This window comes from Schistocerca nitens, chromosome 2 (assembly GCF_023898315.1).
Source record: "Schistocerca nitens isolate TAMUIC-IGC-003100 chromosome 2, iqSchNite1.1, whole genome shotgun sequence".
In the NCBI taxonomy this organism is placed as follows: domain Eukaryota; kingdom Metazoa; phylum Arthropoda; class Insecta; order Orthoptera; family Acrididae; genus Schistocerca; species Schistocerca nitens.
The window spans coordinates 247223507-247242970 of NC_064615.1; the positions used below are offsets into that span (position 1 = coordinate 247223507).

Here is a 19464-nt window from a genome sequence, read left to right on the forward strand (position 1 = left end):
GCCAGAACAGGTCCTTAAGGTAAACCACCATTTTGTTTAAATACTCTACTTCTGTCATCATCAGAACACATCTCAGTCTCTATTGTTTAGTATGTTGTAAAGTTGGTGCATAAGTTTACAACATGGGATACCACTCATGAATTTCAACAGAAATTCTTCTTGCCAAACAGTGCCATAAGCAGCTGAAAGATAAAAAAAGGTAGCTACTCTTACTGATTTTTTCTCCAACCCATTGTAGATATAAGTAGTGAGAGAGAGAGTACCTGATCGTTATCAACTTCTCCCTGGTCTGAATCCTGCTTGGTCTATAGGGATGTGTTTGTCAATTACTTAAAAATTCTGTTGTACTTCAGAGGCTCAAGGAGTTCATATGTCAAATTTAAAATTGCTATTGGACAACAGTTTTCCATCCTCATGGGATTTTTATTTGGTTTCAATATGGTTAATACTTTAGTTTCTTTCATCAGAGGCAGAAGATTTCCAGTTTGTAAGATATTTGAGAAGAAGTTCAAATACCATTTTACTACAGCTGGTCCATGGTGAGCTAGAAATTTAGAGTGTATCCCATCAAACCCAGCTGCTTTTCCAAGTTTCATACTTTTGACTGCATCTTTGGTTTCCTCTTCTTGACATGGAGTGGAGAATCCAAAGTCTGTTGTGCAGCTCTTCTGGTATTCAACTGTAATTTGATACCCCTTTGGTTTGCTGGTCTTTTGTGTTCTTGGAAACTGATACCAGGTGTTTAACAACTCCATTCAACTGATGGTTGTTTTTGATATTTTAGTTGCAAGATTTGTTTAATCTAGTCTCCTAATGACAGTCCTGGCTGTCCTGCTAGAGTGGGTGTAATTTAGTTTTTATATTTTACAGATATTTTTTGTTCCAAACATAAGAATTTTATTTCATATTTTGCAAATATTTATTTATTTATGTCTGTGGATCATTCTGTATATATGTATTTGACATGTCATGTTTACATTAAGTATGAAAAATTACAAGTTTCAAAATTACATAACTACATGCATAAATCAGTAAAGTGACTTGATTTCTTCAAAAGTATCCTCTAAAAACCAAGCATCTAATATATTTTACAATAATTTTTTGCTTCAGTGTATTCTTTAACACTGTATGAACAAGTTTTAATCAAGAGACATTTTAGTGTTTTTTTTTTTTTTTTTTTTTTTTTTTTTTTTTTTTTTTTTTTTTTTTGAAAACAGAAGCATTTAATTACTCTAGTAGATATGCTGTCTAGCGCCCCCCCCCCCCCCCTAGCATTTTTTGTTTTTAATCAGAGTATTACTTGACTAATTTAGGTTCATTTGTTGGGAGAAGCAACAAACTTTTTGTCTTGTGAGGAGGACTTTGTACGGATTGTGTGTCAGGAAGGTTTTAGTTTATCAATTTGTCCACTACCACAACTTAAGGCTGACTTAAATATTACTGACTTCTTAAGGGTCCTTGATTTCCTTCCCATTTTTCTTTATAGTTATGTTTCCACTGTTTTTAATGTCTACACCATCCCTCTCTTCCTTTGTGTGAGACCATTATTTATGTTTTCTGTTTGGTAAATATTGCTCCAGTATTTAGACTGTATTATTCTTTATAGCCTCTGTAGGTTTGCTTGCTTTATTTGTCGCAACTCTTTAAAGCTTTTTTACGACATTGTTACCGTATCTGATGCCTGTATTAATACCCCACGGTGGTCAGCAATGGCTGTGTTTATGACCTGTACTTTTTGTCTGTATTGTGATGTACAGGTAATTAGGTGATCTATTAATGTCTCTCTATCTTCACTGCACCTTGTGGGACTCATTACTACTTTCTTTCAGAGTGTTAATATTTAGATAACCTGCTACTATTATGTACGTCAATTGCTCAATAGACTTGTCTAACAGAACTTTTAGGTTCTGTAGATTATCATTTACCTGTCTGGTGATCTGTATATTCCTAATATCAAACACTTTTCTCCTTTGAATGTTTGCCAATCCAAATAGCATTTCTGTACAGTTGTCCACTGTCCATGGTAGGCAATGTTTCATTGTAGTTCAACTCCTCCACATTTATATTGACATCTGCAGAAGTAAGTCAATATATACACTCCTGGAAATGGAAAAAAGAACACATTGACACCGGTGTGTCAGACCCACCACACTTGCTCCGGACACTGCGAGAGGGCTGTACAAGCAATGATCACACGCACGGCACAGCGGACACACCAGGAACCGCGGTGTTGGCCGTCGAATGGCGCTAGCTGCGCAGCATTTGTGCACCGCCGCCGTCAGTGTCAGCCAGTTTGCCGTGGCATGCGGAGCTCCATCGCAGTCTTTAACACTGGTAGCATTCCGCGACAGCGTGGACGTGAACCGTATGTGCAGTTGACGAGGGCATATAGTGGGCATGCGGGAGGCCGGGTGGACGTACCGCCGAATTGCTCAACACGTGGGGCGTGAGGTCTCCACAGTACATCGATGTTGTCGCCAGTGGTCGGCGGAAGGTGCACGTGCCCATCGACCTGGGACCGGACCGCAGCGACGCACGGATGCACGCCAAGACCGTAGGATCCTACGCAGTGCCGTAGGGGACCGCACCGCCACTTCCCAGCAAATTAGGGACACTGTTGCTCCTGGGGTATCAGCGAGGACCATTCGCAACCGTCTCCATGAAGCTGGGCTACGGTCCCGCACACCGTTAGGCCGTCTTCCGCTCACGCCCCAACATCGTGCAGCCTGCCTCCAGTGGTGTCGCGACAGGCGTGAATGGAGGGACGAATGGAGACGTGTCGTCTTCAGCGATGAGAGTCGCTTCTGCCTTGGTGCCAATGATGGTCGTATGCGTGTTTGGCGCCGTGCAGGTGAGCGCCACAATCAGGACTGCATACGACCGAGGCACACAGGGCCAACACCCGGCATCATGGTGTGGGGAGCGATCTCCTACACTGGCCGTACACCACTGGTGATCGTCGAGGGGACACTGAATAGTGCACGGTACATCCAAACCGTCATCAAACCCATCGTTCTACCATTCCTAGACCGGCAAGGGAACTTGCTGTTCCAACAGGACAATGCACGTCCGCATGTATCCCGTGCCACCCAACGTGCTCTAGAAGGTGTAAGTCAACTACCCTGGCCAGCAAGATCTCCGGATCTGTCCCCCATTGAGCATGTTTGGGACTGGATGAAGCGTCGTCTCACGCGGTCTGCACGTCCAGCACGAACGCTGGTCCAACTGAGGCGCCAGGTGGAAATGGCATGGCAAGCCGTTCCACAGGACTACATCCAGCATCTCTACGATCGTCTCCATGGGAGAATAGCAGCCTGCATTGCTGCGAAAGGTGGATATACACTGTACTAGTGCCGACATTGTGCCTGTGGTTCTGTCAGTGTGATCATGTGATGTATCTGACCCCAGGAATGTGTCAATAAAGTTTCCCCTTCCTGGGACAATGAATTCACGGTGTTCTTATTTCAATTTCCAGGAGTGTAGTTCAACTCCTCCTCCTTTATAGTGACATCTGCAGAAGTAAGTCACTTTTTCATAGTCCTGTATGTTGTAAATGATTATTTCATTTTTGTTTAACCCATTTTCTGTCATAATAAATATATGTGGTAGTTCTCCTGCTGCTATAGTCCAATCCACGAATTATGTCTGTTCGGCACATATGGATGGGGACTGCATTGTAGCAGATGCCAAGTGACAGTTACGGTACACAGATGCACGTGCTTTGCTCTTGAAGAAAGTGTATATCCAGCAAATTATGTCTCTCGCTTCCTTATGCAGAGTTTCTCATATACCACCACTACAATGACAACTCGCAACAAATGTGACAGAAATTCAGTAAATAACTTGCTACAATCACATTAGCTACAAAATTCACAGCAGAGCACTCACAACACTCACCAGCTGTTCAAGAATGTGTGACATAGGCATGCAGAATAAACCAAAACTCGACTGCCATCGTTCGTGACTCCAACTATAGTGTCTAATTTACTTGATACATATCATAATTTGGTGTAGAATTCTTACAGCAGAAAATTTATATTCGTTTCTAAATTCTTTCTTTATCTTTTTTCCCAGCTGCTTGTGCATCCAAAGAACACCTCTGAACACTTTCTTGATGGTCATTTATCCTATTGTGATGATCTAATTTTAGAATGTAATTTTGTTTTATTTCATTGCCTTTGGATGATGATTCAGAATTGTCTGTTTTCTTTCCTGAACCTTCTACACAATATTGCAGAAATGGTACATTGTTCTCATGTGTATTTACACCTCTGTGAGGCAGAGGTCCATATGAATCACATACACTGTCATTGAGTGGTGCAACATTGGTGGAGAGTTTTATTGGTGTAAAAGAACATTATTCTTGCCCTGCTGATGTACAGTTTCAGTGATCTGGCATTGTGTGGTTATTTTTTCTGAGAGTTCATGATTTTTGTCATTGAGGGAATGACCTCTGTAGAACAATACAGCATACTCAATTTCTTTACACATGACCAATCTGGTAAGTCATAACTTTGTGGGACAGAAGACAATCAAATCTGAGCTTCTCAGCTGGTTGAGCCTTCTTTTGAGTGAGAGCAGTAGCTCTATAGCTTGATTTATTGTCACTTCGTTTGTTTCTGCTAAGAATATGAAGTTTTTGTTTGTTGAAAGTGTTGCCACATTAGGATTTATAGAAGTCATTGCCTGGAATTTAGCACCTGGTTTCAATATGCTGCTTATATTGCTCCTGGTTTTAGATTTCAGTTAAATTCCGCCCTTGACTGTCTACAAACCGGTTTATTTCATCTGTTCTTGGTGGCTAGTAGTTCCTTGAATTTTCCCCTAAGCAACATTCACTCATATACCATGAGTTGATGCCAGCTTTAGTCTTTTGAAGAATGAGTATGTCTTATCATTTCACCAATTTTCAGATCTTTAACTATTTTTAGTATTTTGCACATTTTCTTTGTTATGGTCTGCAACTACAATTTTCTTGACACTTCTGGTCTTCGATTTCTTTCTTCAGTAAACATATTCACTTTTCAGAAACTCTATATCACTTAACACCACTCTTATAATTTCATGTTTCGACTGTACTGCCAAGGCTAAACATGTGTTTTCTTCTTTTAAACAGTCAGAACATGACCACTGAAAATCGTAAAGTGATCAATTTTAGACATACTTTTATGTACTTTTCACACTGAATTCCTTTGCACTAGTCATTTTTTACTTTTCTTACATGATGCACTGTTTAATTTATTCTTTTTATGGAGTTATGTAACTCTACACCATCTTACTCAACATCTAAGGATCCTACCGTTATGTGCCAGAGCTCTCTTCGACCATTATTGCAATGAGGTCTTTTAACTTCACAGACGACGTGGGCAGTCTGAATGGGTAGTCATGGATGGCATTTCCTCAAGTTTAATCATGTAAGGATGATTTAGCATGGGTTCTCTTCTAGTTTTTTTTTTTTTTTTTTTTTTTTTTTTTTTTTTAGTGATGATCTGGCATCTTTTCGAAGAGTTCCAATCCTTGTCACGGTTCTTCTTCAAAGTTAGTGTATTTGAAAATAAGCATGCCATGTTGTCTATTAAATTTCACATAGGTTATTTTTCTGACTAGCACTTATTGCAATTCCAATCTTTATATTTTGCTGTAGAAAATCCCTGAAATATTTATGTTTTCATTCAAATTACATTAAAGGGGTCTCTGACTCTGGCACTTTCCACAACTTCAGGTGCGTAAATATGACATGTCTTTCAAAGTTTCTTTTCAATTGTGCCAAAATCTTGATCACTTGGTAAATAGGTATTACCAAGAACAAGGAAATAATGTTGAATGGAATCATAGCGTCCTTTCACAATCAGAGAATAACACACATTAACAAATATAATTTTTTTGTCCAGTACAACAGACAGAAAAAATATTAACTTTCTCTTAAAATTAACATTCATGGGATCACTAAGCACTTCTGCAATGAAAGGTGAAATTGCTGAAGAACCCCTCAAGGCAATATCTTCTGACCACATACACATAATTAACACTGGAGCTGTGTATGTGGAAGCCAAGGTTGTATACCCACAACTACATTAGACAGATCAATGCCTCTGTTGCAATTTTTGGTGCTGTTTTAATTCACAGATGGTGATTACACAGCAGTCTCAAACATGACTGGAACAAGCCTCTTTGCTTATTCGCCCCACCCCCGAGATTGTTTTTTTTCTACTTTAAGCTGGTGTAGCCTAACATTCAAAGGGATAGAAGCAGCACACTCATCACAAGTTTTACACATCAGTATGTGTTCACTTATAATAAATTCAGTATTGAAAACTTTACCATACATTTCATATTTTAGAGGTAAATCTCCTGAATCTTGGCCTTTTTTCATACAGACAATGCATTTCAGCTATAGTTTTCACACTTCTCGTATACACCTTAATTGTATTCTTTTAATGAATAATGACTTCCGTAATTCAGAAACTTTTTTATGTGGTCTCTCAACATTATGCAACAAGTATACACTGATTTCATGCTTAACACTGCCATGTTTGTCTATATGTGGCAAGGAAAACTGTGTTGTATTAAGCTCATTGCTAACTTCATCAATACCTGCATCTTTTCCCCAACATTACATCTTTCCTGGCTCATGTACTCTTTTCCATGAATTGTATCGCAAGAAGCTTTCAAACATAAATCTAAGCTTTGTACCAGTAGCTGTCTCCACTGAAGTAAATTAGTTCGTTCTCCTACTCACTCCCATGTCATTATGTTTTTTAGCAAAGCCCCAACTGCATGCTTCAAGCTTAATAAGACCGCTGAAGCATGCACTTGGATGTTGCACACTCACTGATTACAAAACAAAATAATGTGTGTTTAGCATGTTCATCTACAGTTGAATAGCTACATCAGTTGAGGTTAGACCTCCTGATTTGATTTGCAGTTGCATACACATCCTTTTTGCCTAGTGGCTGCTATTTTACTGGTCTTACCTTTCTTCTTTACATTTTCTCTCTTCCTCTAGCCTGGGTTACAGATACATGCTCTGATGCACAAGCACCCTTGTTTCTCTGAAATACTGTATAACAAGGATACCAGAAATACAATTTTTGTTATCAAAAAACTGAGTTAACACATGCATTACAAAGTGAGGAAAGAAGACGGTTTAGGTGTAATGTATGTAAAAGAAGAGAGATGTAAATGCAAAAATCAAATAAAAAAAATGCTCTTCTTGTACGATAAAATTTATGCAACAGTCTGTAACATTCCTGTTGGTAACTTTGTCACTGACATAGCAGACATCATTAGTAAGTGTCATAACTCCTCCTCTCACTCAAAATGCTAATGACTATGAATTCCCGTACTCTAAGAATCTAATGTGGATCTATGTCATGTCATTCTAGTTTACTTGACACACAACAGATGACAGTAGTACACCAGAAACGGCAAAAACTGAGTTTTTCAAGCTTTTTGGCATAGCTTCCCCTCTCACTACACCCCTCAATTAATAACTGAAAATAATTGTTACCTGTTTCAAATGAAAACCAATTGGCAACTCTTATAGCTTACTTGTTAGGAATCAAATCATAACTTCTGTCTTGAGATTAACTACTTTAAATGTCGCTAAATACATAATGTCAAATGTTGCAGAGAAGTACTGTTATTCATTTTATGCCATATCCTTACTGTGTGTGGTCTATGACAATTTTAGATATCACCAATGGCTGTTGTGACTTCCATACATTCTTCTTGTGGCCTTCAGTTCAAAGACTGGTTGATGCAGCTCCCCATACTACTGTATCCTGTGCAAGCTTCTTCATCTCTAAATAACTACTGCAACCTACACATTTCTGAATCTGCTTACTGTATTCATCTTTTGGTCTCCCACTACAATTTCTATCCCCCACACTTCCCTCCAGTACTAAATTGGTAATGCTCAATTTCCAAGTTTGACTCATTCCATTCTTGAAATTCAACCTGCACGTCAGAATCTACAGAAGATAAATACTAATGGGAAAAAAATGAAATCAGTGTTCCTATTCAACTAAGTGCAATTAAATATTGCAACAAACAGGAATTCTCTGTTGCTTGAAAAATGAAGGGATATTTCTGATCACGAAATTAAAATTACAACCAGTGAAAAAGAGAAGTGTGGGACTTCTTATGAGTATTATTATATTTATGGGCCACATAAAAAAAGGTGAATGATAAGCTCACCAGACAAAATATTAGTCACACCCTTACAAAGTGAACACAGGTCACTTTGAAATGCAACAGAAGGTGCAGAACTGGTACCCAGTGGTAATGTTACCACAACCATTTATGCAAGTCATGGCAGTGCAGTGGTATGTTTGTACTGGTCACTCATACAGTATCAACATAACAGAACGTAACTATCCACACCGTGAATGAAGTAGCCAGTTTGGTGTGTTACCAGTCTGGACTGCCCAATGTGTCTACAAGGAAAGATGCACTACTTGCAGCCATGTTAACACTGCATAAAACAGAGGCCATAAAAAGATCCTGACAGACTGGAGATGACAGTAACACCTTGTAACTCAAGTGGTTCTAAATCTGACAGGAACAGCTGCTGTCACTGGATCGAGGGCCAACCAAACCAGATTCAGGGTGAGCAATGGGAAGGAAACTGAATGGATATTTGGAAGGATGTACTCCACAAAAGGTCATTGTTCACAGTGGCACGTACAACTCTACCGGCTGCAATGGGCCAAGCAACACAGACTGGGCAGAAGCTGAGTGGAGTCAAGTAGTGTGGTCTGACATGTCACAATTTTGCCTCCTTTAAAATGCTGTGAGATACTGTGTGCACTAACATACCAATGATATACATTTTTCAATTCTCATGGCATAATGAGAAATCCATTAAATTTCAGGCACGCAGCCATGCAAATACTACTTCTTCCACTGATATTTGAGCCATGTACCGCCCGAGCACCCTCAAAGTGAATCGCGGGTCAAAATATCAGTGAAAGAAGTAGCATTTCATAGCTGCATTGCCCAAAATTTATTGGCCCAAAGGTATATTTAACCCACAGCTTGTGGAAGGTGTAGTTCATCCTGGGTATGGATTCGTGGTGTTTCTTCCCCCCTCCATGACACAGCCCTTTCTTTCAGGTTACTGTAAACAAGAATCAGGATACTAGTGTCCAGGACTTTTTGGGATAGTGGGTGAAATTTATCAGTCAACATCTCAGCAATTTGGTAGCTCTGTGGGATATAATAATCAATGAATGGCTTCAGCTGGATACGCTATACATGAAGAAACTTGCTCACACTTTCTCATCAAATGGTGGCCATTAACAAGGCTAGTGCAATTTATCATGGGAAGGACTAATTTTTTGTCCATTTCACTTATCACCAATACTCTACAAAATTAGAATTTTGACCTCTGTCTCTATCTGGTCTCGTGTTTCACATTCCCCTGAAAATATGCAATTGTTGGGTAACAGGTGACAAGTTTCCATAGTGCAACAGAAAAAGGTATTAACAAGGAAAGCAAAGTATAATGGAATGGTAAATGACAACTTACAGCAGCCAAAATGACATAATATTTTTCAAGAATGCAACACATCAAATATAGATGTATTAAATACGTCTTTATTTCAACCATGCAGATTGCAATTTAAATACCATTTTGCATATAAAACAGAGCTAGAGCAGAAATATGCACAACATACAGCTGGCAAAATTATTCTTATACAAACTAACATAAAATGTCGATGTGTAAATGTAAACTTTATTTACACAGTAATCACATTAATCTCAGGAAACAATACGAAGTCTCACAGATAAATCAGTTAATTTCACAGGACTGTTATTTCCTCTTATAGCATAGCTGTTCCTCAATTGTCACTTCTTATTACGGTCCTATAATATTCTAACAGTCCTATAAAAAATAGTACCATTGGTATTGATGTGAAAATGTTGCTAGCTTTCCAATCTGGGATGAATTCTTGAAGTGCCAACAGATATAACTGGAAAGAAGCAGCCTGTTCTTTCATGTCTCAGTATTGTATTACAGATGATTACTTCAAGTGCCAACAGATAAGACTGAAAACAACCAGCCTGTTCTTTCAAGTCTCAGTATTGTGATACAATCATAGTGCACAAAATGGGGACTTAGCTGATTTTTACCTAATTTCTTTCTACTCAAGATATTAAATCTCTTAGGCTAGCAGAGACTATTTTTTCACTTCAATAAAATAGTACAAATACTTATTCATTTACCCTACTGCCTTGGTCACACACTTTTTCAAATACTTCTATTCTTTAATTATCTCTAGTCTTTGACAAGATGTCAGAAAACTGTGGATGAATATATATACATGGCAATATCACATACAATTGTCTCCTAGTCCTTGCTGTATAAAGTTTCTATGAACTAGACTTTTCATGTATCCTTGTGTAACTCATTGTCTTTTCCTTTTGCCTTGTAGTTCCAAAACAAGTAATTTGAAATGCAATAAGTTAATGATTTGATAACTGCACTCAGGTACTATGTTGATTCTAGAAAACACGCTCTTTCATTTTTCAAAGTTCATATCTGAGACTTCCAAATTTTATTTCATTAACTGTGGTATGAAACTGACAAGTCTTACTGATGAAATAAGCATAGACTAAGAATATTCAAAATAGTCACCATTTTTATATACCTATTTTCAAAGAAAGAATGAATGTAAAGAAAATGAACAAGAAATAATAATGGACTAACACCACTTTCAAATAATAACAGAAAATTAAATTTTTTAGCTTTTATTTTATGTTCTGGTATACAAATATCCCTCTCTCAGGGTTGATGAAAGACCATTACTGGTTATTACAGTTTAAGTTTCAAAAAATTGTAACAAAAAGAACCCCTATCACTTATAATGAGAAGGGAAGTCATACCCAACTACATAATCTAAAGATGTGTAGTTGTCCAACATAAAGAAATAAAGTTGTTATGACTCATTTCAAAGTGCAGTAACTTTGCAAATTGTGTGTAAATGATTTACGTTTATGTGATTAACAGAAAAAGAAGACAAAGTGTATGTCTTACAAGCTTTAGTGAATAGTTCTCAATTTGCATAAAAACCTGAGCTGAAGCATCTTCACATCTCCTGATTCAACTTTAACAACTCCATCCTGATTATCAATAGAGATAAGTTTTCCTACTGCTTCTCGCTCTTCTCCTAAAATAACTTTAACCCTGTCACCTTGCTGTGGCAGTACTGGTTCCAAGTGCTCAGCCAAAATGTTGACTGTGCGATCTTCCTGAAGTAAGAAAACTGAGCACATACCTCCAGAAATTCCAGTAATAATACCAGTTTGACCACTTAATCCAGTATCCTCATGTGTGTCTTTAATCCTCACTTCAATATCTGTTGTATGCCATTCTTGCTGCAATTGCTGCTGGTCTAAGCCAGAACCAGGTGTGTGTGGATTAAAGGGAGATGCTGCTCCTGGTGTCACAGGACTATAAACCAATGGAGATGGAGTGGCATACTGAACACCACTAGTTGGAGATGGTGTGTAGCCTGAAGGACTTGGAGTTGCAACATAGGCAGAGGGAGTGCCACGGTAACCAGGTGGAGAAGGCGACGGCTGATATGGAGAGTATGAATTGTCTGAACCATACATAGTTCCTGGTGTCTGAGGAGTAAGTGGACCTCCTGGCTGATAAGCAGGTGTACTGGGATTGTAAGTGGGTGAAGGAGAAGCATCATCAATTGGATAGCTATCAAACTCATTAGGTCGGCGAGGAGTATTTGCAATAGTTGGATCCCATGCTCCTAATCTTCCTGGTGTCTGTGATCCATCATGAGAAGGTGTCATGCCACCAAAATGTGGTGTGCGAGAACCTGCATCATATATGGGTGTCTGGGAGCCGTGCATCGGAGTTTTGCTGCCGTCACGATATACAGGGGTTTGTCCTCCACCATATGCTGGTGTTCGGCTGTATGATGAGAATGAACCGTCCCTTGTTGGAGCACCCACTACAGCAATGTGAGACCTATCAACAGAGATGGTTTGGCAAGTTGAATGCAGCTCAACTCTGGCAGTTGATTCTGTTGCAACTTTAACAATTCCAACATTTCCTTTGTAGGGTCCACCAGTAATTTTTATTGTCTGACCAATTAATTCTCGATCTCTTCTCATACCACCGCCACGACCTCTACCTCTCGCACCCCCACCACGAGCACCTCCACTTGGATGCATTGGAGAGGATATGTGAGGTGACATGAAACCTGGAAAGCCACTGTCCAAACCACCAGATGTGTTGGAGTTTTTGTTACCACCAGCGAGCTGCAAATGACGTGTTTTGCAAACAAAAATACCACCATTGTCTAAATACATTCTCGAATGGAGGAACGCATAATTTCTATACAAATGTTTTATTTCACCATCACGGCCAGCATGAGGCCCATCTATTACCTTCACAATATCTTTTCTCTGAATTGTATTTTGATCATAATCAAGTGCTACAGTATACCTTGACTCCTTCCTTTTTTGTAATGCTTGAGGTTTTGCCTCTACTACTTTGCCTTGCATACTTAAGACATGGAAATTCTCTCTCTCCAATCTGACGATAACACCAACAGTCTGTGGATCCAACTGCACACAGTCACCCCATTGATACTGGCCCAATGAATCAACACCTGTAGCCATATCTGGACTCAACTGAATATCTTTAGGGAGAACCTCTAGTTCATGCATTGTGAGATCTGAAAAGAGAACAACACGATTCTCTTCGACTCTTACTATAAGGCCAGTGTCTCCTTCATATCGCCCGGCAATGACCTTCACGTGATCTCCCATACGGAAATATTTTCGCAATTCTGATGCTACGAACTCCAGAGGTTCTGTAAGTGCCTCATGCTTAGGCATAACGGTTATCATGTTGCCATCTATGGTCAAAATTTTACCTTGAAGGTTCATCAATTCACCTTCACAAACTTCAACATTATCTCCTGTTGAGAATGAATGTGTTGTTGCATCATCTTTTGATGCTGTGGTTGGTAATTCAATATCAATTCCTTCTGGAGCTTCTTCAAACTTTTCTAGCTCCGACAATGTTGGTTTGACACCATCTGCAACTATGGCACTCATTGTAAAATTTTTATACAGAAATCCTTTCCTGGAGTACCTGTTTCCTTCAAAGATAAGGAAATCTCCATCACTTGTAACTTCACCCCCAATAGCCCTAATTGCCTCAGGATCAAATGGTTTTGCTGGCGGGCGAACTTTCTTCTTACGTTTTGCAGAATCAGTATCAGGCTGTGAAGTCCTTAAGGCACCTCTCAGTCTCGTGTAGTCAATCCTAGGAAGTAACTTAAGGTGCACTTGATTCTGTGCTAAATCAACATAGTCCACCTGAGCAATGTCATCCCTATATATGCTTCGTTTTAGGCGAACCCACTGCTTAGGTTTCAGTCCAATCTGTTCCTTTACCACTCTTAGAACATCTGTCATTTCCTTTATGGGAACCATCTGCTGTTGCCATTGTCCCATCCTAAGATTGCCAACATTCTGAATAGCAGCTTTCACGTGGGGTTGCTTGTAAGCTTCAATGTAAATATATCCCTTCACATGCTCTGGTGCAACGACAGATTTTATCTGCAAGGGTTCATTAGTGAATTGATAAGCAATAAATTTTCTCATAAGCAGCAAAGCTGTATTTTTCTCCTCTCCTATGCGACATTTAACCATCCACAAGTTTGGATCTTTAACACCAGGCAATAATGTCTGCTGTGTGATCTCATCAGACATTTCTTCACCTCCATCACCAAAATGCCTGGCAGCAATAGATTCATCAGCATATTTCTTTCGTAAATATTCTTCAATTTCATCTTCTTTCTGGGAGTCCCAAAGATTGGTGCCTCGGCGTCTTCCTTCAATCTCACGAGCCGTGGGTCCATGTTCATCAAATTCATTCCCTACAATTCCTATTTCCTGGGCTCCTTCCTCCCATTCATCCTCATCTTCAACCTCATCATCTACCTCAGCTTCATCAATAATAAATCCTCCAAAACGATCTTTCTTCTTTTTCTTACGTGGTCGGTCATCTTCCTCTTCATCCTCCTCTTCATCGTACTCATCTTCATCTTCCTCCTCCTCCTCTTCTGAATTAAGATCTTCTCCTTCTGGCTCCTGCTCATCTTCAACTTCTTCCTCCTCCTCACCAGGTCCTGCTTCTTCTGCTTCATCATCACGAGTGGAGCGGCGACTTCGACCAGACTTCTCCGACCTCTCTGACCTCTGGTCATCGTCTGAGGCATTTCCATCATCTGACTGGTTATCAGCATCTGATTGGTTACCATCTGACTGGTTACCAACATCTGACTGATTGCCAGCATCTGATTGATTACCAACATCTGACTGATTACCAACATCTGACTGATTACCAGCATCTGACTGATTGTCATCGGACTGGTTACCGCCATCAGATTGCATTTCTGCATCTGAGTCATTCTCACCACCCGACCTGTTACCAACGTCGGACTGGTTGCCTGCATCTGACTGGTTTCCATCATCTTCGTCCCCTGAGCCTACATCACTTCCACCTCCAGCATCAGATCTTGCATCTTCAGCTTCTGAATCACTTCCTTGAATGCTTCCTCGGTCGCTCTCATTGTAAGAATTACTGCTGGCTTCAGAATCCGACATGATATGGGATTCTGAAACAAATCAAAGAATAAAGGTTTTAATTAGCTTAAAAGATTACTATTTAATTTTTGTTATACCTACAGATAAGTCATTAGTTCAAAGTATTACGATCACGGCTCTGGCCAAAAGCGAAAAGAGCTCAGACTCATTCCATGTGAAAATAAAATTGTTCTGAGAGCTACTCTTCTACATAAAACTCTATGATTAGACACACACTACCAACACACAATCTGTAGCCTTTGCTGCCTAACTATTAAACCGTCAAAGGCTGAAGCGGCAACCACTTAGCACAAAAATTCCAAGTGACATCAGCAATCATACCACTTTTTGGCTTCAACTGTTAATCTTCATTATTGCTACACTAGTGTTACAGTACAGTTCCTAAAATTCTCACGGTGACAATCATACTTACCAGTTGAGACAGCCACATTAATTTTGGTTTATTGCTGCATGGAAATTGTACATGTGGTACAGATGTTGCTTAAGCTCTCTGCTGACATTATAAGACAAGCTGGCACCAGTTCTCTCTCTCTCTCTCTCTCTATCTCTATCTATCTATCTGTCTGTCTGTCTGTCTGTGGGACAATTATGTCAACTCAGGTAACAAGTTTCTTCTTTGTAACTGTACAAGGTTTGGTAAGGTAGATGAAGAGGTAAATGCCAGCAAAAGTGTGGAATTCAGCCCCTGGAAGTTTTTTCGTCAACTGTCACTTTATCCCCTTTGGAATGAGTTGTTAATAAGAAAAAACCAAGTTGGATCATGGTTTAGAAACTGTGTTTAACTACAGGTATCTTTAATTGGCTCAATAAGTCATTTCGAAAGTCAGAGACGGGTAAGGGCACCTCACCTCCACTAGGACTACGCTCAGTGAAGCAGAGGTGCTGTTCAAATCAGCCTTCGGGTTGAGAACCACTTTACTAACTATAACACAATCTTGTTTCTATGATGAGCTGTCGAAGTATTTATTATAAACCCAAACAAATAGTTACGCAGTTAATTTTCTTTGCTTGTTTGTTTGCATGTACATGCCTGTAGCCATGGTACACACTGAAGTCGTTGCACCACAGTACCGTAACATGTCGCTACAGGGGCCAAAACAAAATGGCACAGCCTACTGATAACATGGAGTATCAAGTGGTAGGCCCTAAATCAAATTCTGCATTTGGACATGAACAATGCTGTTTCTACAAACACTCACTTGAACTGAAGCAGTTGCTAAAATGCCTTAAGCTGTGTCAGGCCAATTCATCATTCAGAGGAGGTCTTTAGCTGCCTAATAACCATAGATGAGTGCTGGGTGTATCACTACGAATTCAAGACAAAGGAGGAAAGCAAATTGTGGACACGTGGCTTCACCAATGCCAAAGATGTCAGGCGAGGTGATGTCAAAGGTCTTTTTTTTTGGGGGGGGGAGGGGGGTAGCCTGCCATAGCTTGGTGCTAATGAATGAACTATACCTGTCAGGAGAAAACAGTCATATGCGCATATTACCATTATTTCCTGAGGGGCTACAGGAGCAACATGTGAAGCAGTCTGAGGAGGTGTTTGGCTCCACGGCAATGGGCCAGCTCACTCTGCATGGGTTACAGTCACACATTGCTGCTTCTTTGGACCCTCAGATTTTGCCGCATCTTGCCATGTTCTTCTGACACGGCACCCAGTGACTGCTGCTTCTTTCATCAGGAACAATGAACTGCAGATTTCTACACCCAACGACTCTTGTCAAGTCTTCCACCACTGGGAAAAATTTGTTGCATTGAAGTATGCATATGTTGGAGGAGGACTAACAGCATCACCCAGTTTCATTAACACAGCTTGATTTTTTCCACGTGATAATCAAAACTTATTGACTAATCACACATACACTCTCATATTTTATATATTCTTTCAATACATTTAAGGAAAAAGCAGCAATATGAGTAATAACATGACAGCAATGATGAGATCAGCAGACACTGTACATAACCCCTCATTTACTTCCTCATCCTTCCCCAGTCAGTTATGATTTTTGAAGGGAACTATCTGAGCATTTGCCTTAAGTGATATAGGTACACCACATAGAACCTAAATCTGGATGGCAAGGTGGGGGTTTGAATTTGTAATTAATATGATGCACATTATGCCACAACAGTCGAGCAAACTTAAGGAGGATCTAACGTTTCTTGGAAAAATTGCTAATAGAAAGGTTTGTGGGAAAGTATCAAGGAAACCACAATACAATGTCAATTCCGCTGCTTTAATTTAATTTTTTGCGAAATCCCTGATAAATACCTAAAAGTGTGTCTGCCATAAATTTCCCTGGTAGCAGGAGTGGAATACCACCATGTCCATCACTGATTTTTATAACCTTGATCCAATCCACACACATACACAGTGTTTGAAAACTCAACAGCAAAATTTCAGGAATGCATTCCTCGTACAACAAGATGTCCACATTGGTCCAGAAAAGCATAGGTACAGAGTTGTTCGAGCACATTACTATTACCCAGCGCACTTTGTCAAGTGCCGTTTTCCAAAGGAAAATGTATGACAGCAATTACAAGTCTTACACAAGTAATCAAATTGTGAATCATAATATGTGGAAAGTTCTGGTTGAAAATTATAAATTATTTAGGAATAAAGGAGATAACTGACCAAAACGCAGAAGCGCTGTGTCATTGACAGGCACACAAACAAAGGTACGGAGCTTTGGTAGCATTCGGAATGCACTTCCCTTTTCTAGCTGTAGGGAAGTACACACACACACACACACACACACACACACACACACACACACACACAGGCAGTCGACTGAGTGTGTGCGTTTTTTCCTACAGCTACAAAAAGGAAGTGCATTCTGAAAGCTAACCAAGCTCTGTACCTTTGTTGGTGTGCCTATCGACAACATAGCGCTTCTGCCTTTCAACAAACTGTGAATCAATATGATATGAGCCTCAATACCTTTCAGCAGGTGCAGGATACTGATTACCAGTTAAGTATGTAGCTTCGTAAGGTACACATGGTGTGCTGACGGGTGACCTGTCTCGTCGGAAATGAAGAACACACTTTGTATGCCACAATCAAAGCACAGACACTTTTATTGTCCAAAGATGACCAGTTTCAACAGTCTTATCATGCCGTCATCTGATCTAAGGGGAAAGATGAAGATAATGGGGAGGAGGGGACTACAATTAACTTCACTGATTACATAAAATACAGAATTTCATGTACCCTATGGAATTTGTTATAAAATTGCCATATTTGATTGCATGAAATCAAAGCACAAAAGGCATTCCACATTTATATGTATCTTCATAAAAATCCAGTAGATAAAAATTCTTGCCCCATCCACACATATCAGCTATCACCAGGACTCTCCCATGCTTGCTGCACTGCACTGCACTACACTGTCTGAGATAGTTAATATAGAGGTGTTACATCCTCTACAAAGTTACCTGTTTCGCCACTGGACGACGTACGTAGTACAAGGTAAATTATCACATGCTGTGGTTACAATCAATGAATAGCGATGCACCAGAAATAAAGGTGGATTTTTCAAAGTGCCCAATAAAACAATTAGGAATGCCACCTGACCTGACCATAAAAATGAAGTTACCTTGCGCTTATGCTCCATATAAAATCTGTAGTAATCCCTATGTGCTTACTGATAGTGAGGAAACAACAATAATACTAAAAAATTAAAATAATCCCTATATTTAATTAACAAAGCAATGTGATGTAAAAAGAAAACTGCACTAGTGGGTGCACGGATGACAAGCCTGCCAGACGTGGAGGGCTCCTGGGAAGCATCTTCTACAAAAGGAGGAGGAGGGGAGAGTTCCACACAAACAATGTGATGCTGAACTTACTTCACAAGTCATCTGATTCAGATGCAAGCCTTATTGGGTGCAAGGTCTCTATTGCAGTGTCAATTGAAATGCTATCTACTATAAAAAGTAATGCAGACAGTTACAATAGAGTTAAAAGAAAGAATGTGTCGTTAATAGTGTGTATGTAAACAGGTCATACATTGTGCAGAGGATGTCTGGAATCAATGCTGCGTGTCAACAACTACTGTAAATGGAGGCATTTAAGTGAACAGGAATGACAAAGATCAAGTAGCTATTCTGAGTCCGAGGTCTACCTTTAGTATCATGGTGAAGTGGGAGATGGAATATATTATATCTGCAACACCTGAGGGTATATGATGATAAAGATTCAAATTAATGCACTAGATGATAAAATACTAAATGAAAGGTTTGGGGGTGATGGCGTGGTACCTAGAGGCTGTTCTACTATAAGCACCTAAATGTCTGTATATAAACCAACCAACTTAGTAAACTGGTCTTTCATAATACCTTACCCAAACTTATAGTACACTATTGCAAAAAAATCATTGTCAGCTGACTATTACCAGACCGAAAGACATTTGAAGAAATTCACTGATGCCTCTGTGAATACAGGATTTTCACATGTTCACCAGGCAGTGGAGTCAGCCAAGATGTGCAACACCAGAGGACGAGGAAGGTCTACTTAACACTGTGGAGGAAAGTCCTGGAATCAGCACAAGGCTGTTAGGCCTGCAGAGGAATGTACCGTACGCGCCAATCTGGAGATTTTATGCGAAAACATACTATATTTGTACCATCTGCAACATGTACAAGCCTTGCCTCCTGCAGATTATCCTCCCAGAGTAACATTCTGTCAGTGGTTCCTGCAACAATGAGTTATGACACCCATCTTTGCAGTGGTTGTTTTATTCACAGAAGAATCAACATCCACAAGAGATGGAATCCAGAATTTGGCTAACCAGCATGTATGAGCAGGCTAATTCC

The 19464-nt window shown here is 39.7% G+C and overlaps 1 protein-coding gene across 1 annotated transcript in view; it reads right to left on the reverse strand.

The window, feature by feature from the left end:
* Positions 1-9578: 9578 nt before the first annotated feature.
* Positions 9579-19464, reverse strand: part of LOC126235964 (transcription elongation factor SPT5) — a 28032-nt gene continuing 18146 nt past the window's right edge. The window contains exon 2 of the mRNA XM_049944935.1: positions 9579-14660. Coding sequence (XP_049800892.1) covers positions 11047-14649 — 3603 coding nt within the window. The 5' untranslated portion in view covers positions 14650-14660 and the 3' untranslated portion in view covers positions 9579-11046. The remainder of the gene's footprint in view (positions 14661-19464) is intronic.